A 3,825-nucleotide genomic window follows, 5' to 3' on the forward strand; every position below is an offset into this window, starting at 1 on the left:
TCCCCCTCCCCCCCAAAAAACACTTGAATTTGTATTTTATACATCAACCAATCTCCAATCTCATCACAAAATGTAGCTTCAAACAATGAAGCAAAATGCTGGTACTTTAATAACCATAGAAACAGTGGAAGCACCCTTGAAGTGGGTCTTCCTTGTACTTTAAGTGGAGAATATCCCCCCCCCCCCCTTAACAACGATATTACAGTCAAACTCTGCTGTTGTGTACTATATTCATTTATAGTCCCCACTATTATGAAGTTGGGCCAAATTATCTTGGATAAATCTACGTTTCAGCCATTATTATCCACTATTTCCAGTTCCCTGCAATTCTTAACCGTTTGACTTCAACATAGCATGGGTTCACTATATTTTGATATATTAGTGATAATCACTAATGCCAGCTAACAAATAGAGGCAAACAAATATTCAACAAAGATTTTATACGTATTGCAAAATGCAATGTTTATTTTTAAAAAAGGCGCAACAATATTTTAAATTCTAAACAACAACTGACTGGACTGAAAACAGCGCTTTTAAATTATCTCATCTCTCTAGCTGTGGTGTTCATACCCAAAGAAAGTATTACATTCGCCTACCTTGAGGCAATTGATAAGGCTCAAGTTGCTCATACGAGGGGAAACTTTGGAAATCTGACCACAAGACAAATTCCGAATCGCTGTCCATAGCCAAATATTATAAAATAGCTCCTTTGATGGCATTCAAAGTACTATGAATGGACTGAGTTTGGAAGCCAATCCAAATAACACAATTCTGGAATTCAAATGCAGTCATTATGCTTACTATCAAAATTGTCATATTGCTTCCTCAATTTCTATCCTTCATGTAACCTGCAGGAAAAGTGATAGTTCATTTGCATTTTGCCTTAATTGTCAATCTTCTGGTGAAAAGTAGTTTTTTGGGATGCACACGGGACAAAGATAAGTATTAATTTGCCCCCTGAGCATCCCATGTCTTTCAAAACAATAGAACTCCAAATGGTTCCCACATCTGCAAAAAGGTCTATTGTAAAATATGATTTTTTGACCTAAAATTCCTGCTAAATTTCCTTTCATGTAGCCCTCATTATATTTTATAGTGTACCTTCCTGTATTAAAGAAGATTATTTCTGTATTTTGGCCATGACCTTGTAGTTCCCACTGAAGGGAACATAATGTTGTGACACAAACCCTCTACAACAAATAGCTGTTATAACTTATTTTCTTTTTTTTTTTTAACCAGAGAGTGATGTCCATTTAAGATTTGTTAGAATATTGTTTAGCTGATTCTGATCAACTGGCAGTATCACAGATCTCTCATAATTGACTATGAAATGTCTCAAATTCATTTTACCAAGTATATTGATCCATGAAAACATTAGATAGTCCTGGGTATTTGTTTTAAGTAGAATGGCATAGCTGGGAATGGGTGATGACAAACAGAGCCAAAAATAAAGGAAATTAAATTAAATTAGCTGTAAGGAAAAAATAATACAATGCAGAAATATGATTACTTACTTAAGTTTGCCACAAGGAAATAGTTTTTCCTTACCTCTTTAGAACCGCCCTGCGAATCAGACTTCTGACATTGAGAATGTTATCCCCTTTGTACAGCATACCACTCAGTGCGTGAAGACCAGATGACTTGTCAATACCATGGCTACGGTTAGCAAATCGACACCGATCCACAAATGCCAAACTGTGCTCCTTTCGTTGGACATTACCATTGCTGGAAACATGCACTATTGCTTGTAAGAAAAGTTGACACTTGCAAAGTATGGCATAGTTGTTTCTACCCCTTGATGATTCCTGTCTACGCAGTATGAGAGAATGGTACTACCTCAGTCCCTTCTATTGAGTTTCGATGAAAAGGTGGTCCCATTGACATTGCATCTGGCATAGATGTCAATGCGTGGCTCAACCAAGACGAAGTCATCCCCGTACAATCTCCTGAAGTAAGTTTTGAACTCCAACAGAAATTTGAATGCGCTGGTTGACTCTCCTGCGAGGGAGCAAAGCAACAGGCCAGCCAGTGGAAGAAAATTCCTCCTTTTCAACAAAAGGAAATGGATCACCTGCTACAGCCTCCAAGGTATAGATGGCCTTCATTTTGCCATTAAAAAAATCTTCTGCTTCTCTTCCGAAATGTGCTGTTTGAAGGGACTTGGACACACATGAGTCAGATGAGGGAGTTTCCAGAAGAGGTTGTATGACTGGTGGAACATGTTCACTGATAGAGCCTGGGAGTACAGGCATTGGCGAGTGGGAAGCGCAAAGATGGAGAAAATAGTGGTTGAAAATCTGCTCTTCCACTGACTTTCCACTAGTCAAGGTGTCACTTAGCTCACCAATTCTTCTTTCATACGGGAAGCACCACCAAGCAGTTGGAGGACGCCAGTTCTTAATTTGGTCAGATAGGTGAAGAACCATATGATAGTTAATGCTGACAGAATACTCACCAAAGATTTTACTGTAGAGTTCATGGTGAGTTTTCAGCAGTGTTTCCAATCGGTTGATGTTATTTTCATTTATGTAATTGTGAAGAACAATTTCACATGCCTCTGCCAGAGTTTGCACCAGTTTGTATGCTTCCTCACTCTTTCCACAGACAGACTTGCAAAAGTTATGATGAAATTCGTCCACTGCTGGGCAGTTATTCCTCTTCCAGACGTTTCCTGAAGCATGGTATAAGGAAGCCGCCCTACATCATATGGGAGTAGCATGGAATTCAGCCTCTGGTGGAAGGTCTCACGCCCATTGGCATCAATAAATCTGTTATCCTCAACTATGATAGCATTTCCTACGTCCTCAACAAGACCAAGAAAGAAATTATGCATTGGGTCAATAAGGAAATTATCAACAGTGTTAAAATATGGGAGACGTGAAAGCTCACTAACTCCACTTGCCTTTGCAATTGTATCTGCAGCGTGCCGACTTGAGGCCTTTTGGTAGCGTTTCATTGCCTCCCGCACTTCCCAGTCCTTCCTTGTCTCTGGAATGCTTGTTGTAAAGAAAGACATCCTTCCAGAGGCACCAACTGTGCCAGGCTCTCGCTTAGCAATCATGTGACACTTGTCACAGGGTCTGTTTGCCTTGTAACTCAGGAATTCAGAAATCTTTCGTGATGCAGGAATATCTCCCAGCACAGGTGAAAGTACAGCACGTGTGATGGCCTCTTGATGTCTGTTAGCGATACCTAGTCCACTTATTTTGATTCCCTCATAAAACAATAGTAGATCATCGACAATTGGTTTTAGAAAGCTATTGATGTGACGTTGCGCTTTCTCTGGCCCTGGAATAATACCAATCAACATGGACCACTTCTTCTGATAACGCACAGATCTTGGTAAATTAAGGACTGTCATACACAAAACACCACTGGAGTGAACTGCCCGAGTGAAGGGGTTAAAGAAATCAAGATAAAGTAACAGAGCCAAGTTATTCTTATCTTCTAAAAGAGATACTTTGTTGTCCCTAGGAACTTTCAAGAACATTCTCATAACCTTTCCATCCCACAAGTCTCACAGGGAGCCATCACTTGACGGTTCAGGTCTCTGCTGAATGAGACTTACAAATTTCTTGTTTCTCAACAATAAAGTAATCCACTTAGAGGGTGATAAATAAGAAAATTTCTTAAGTGGTATCCACTTCTTTCTGCCAAAAGACAGATTCTGACAGTATGAGAGCTCAGCTTTGCAAGTTTTCCCAAAAAGCTTATTTTTACAAGTAGCCGAGATCTTATCCCCATTACGTCCATTTTTAACAATATCTGATAGTTTACAAATACAATTACACTTCACATCTGGGCACACTGCCATTATTTCACATT

The 3,825-nt window shown here is 39.4% G+C and overlaps 1 protein-coding gene across 1 annotated transcript; it reads right to left on the reverse strand.

Annotated features, from left to right (window-relative positions):
• Positions 1 to 2,524: 2,524 nt before the first annotated feature.
• Positions 2,525 to 3,490, reverse strand: LOC138005982 (uncharacterized). The gene has a single exon (XM_068852142.1). The coding sequence runs from the start codon at positions 3,488 to 3,490 to the stop codon at positions 2,525 to 2,527; it is 966 nt and encodes a 321-aa protein (XP_068708243.1).
• Positions 3,491 to 3,825: the final 335 nt, after the last annotated feature.

Source organism: Montipora foliosa, chromosome 6 (assembly GCF_036669935.1).
Source record: "Montipora foliosa isolate CH-2021 chromosome 6, ASM3666993v2, whole genome shotgun sequence".
Lineage (NCBI taxonomy): Eukaryota > Metazoa > Cnidaria > Anthozoa > Scleractinia > Acroporidae > Montipora > Montipora foliosa.

What these genes read in the sequence shown, in the direction of transcription:
- LOC138005982 (XM_068852142.1), bottom strand. Translation starts at nt 3,490, where the DNA reads ATGTTCTTGAAAGTTCCTAGGGACAACAAAGTATCTCTTTTAGAAGAT.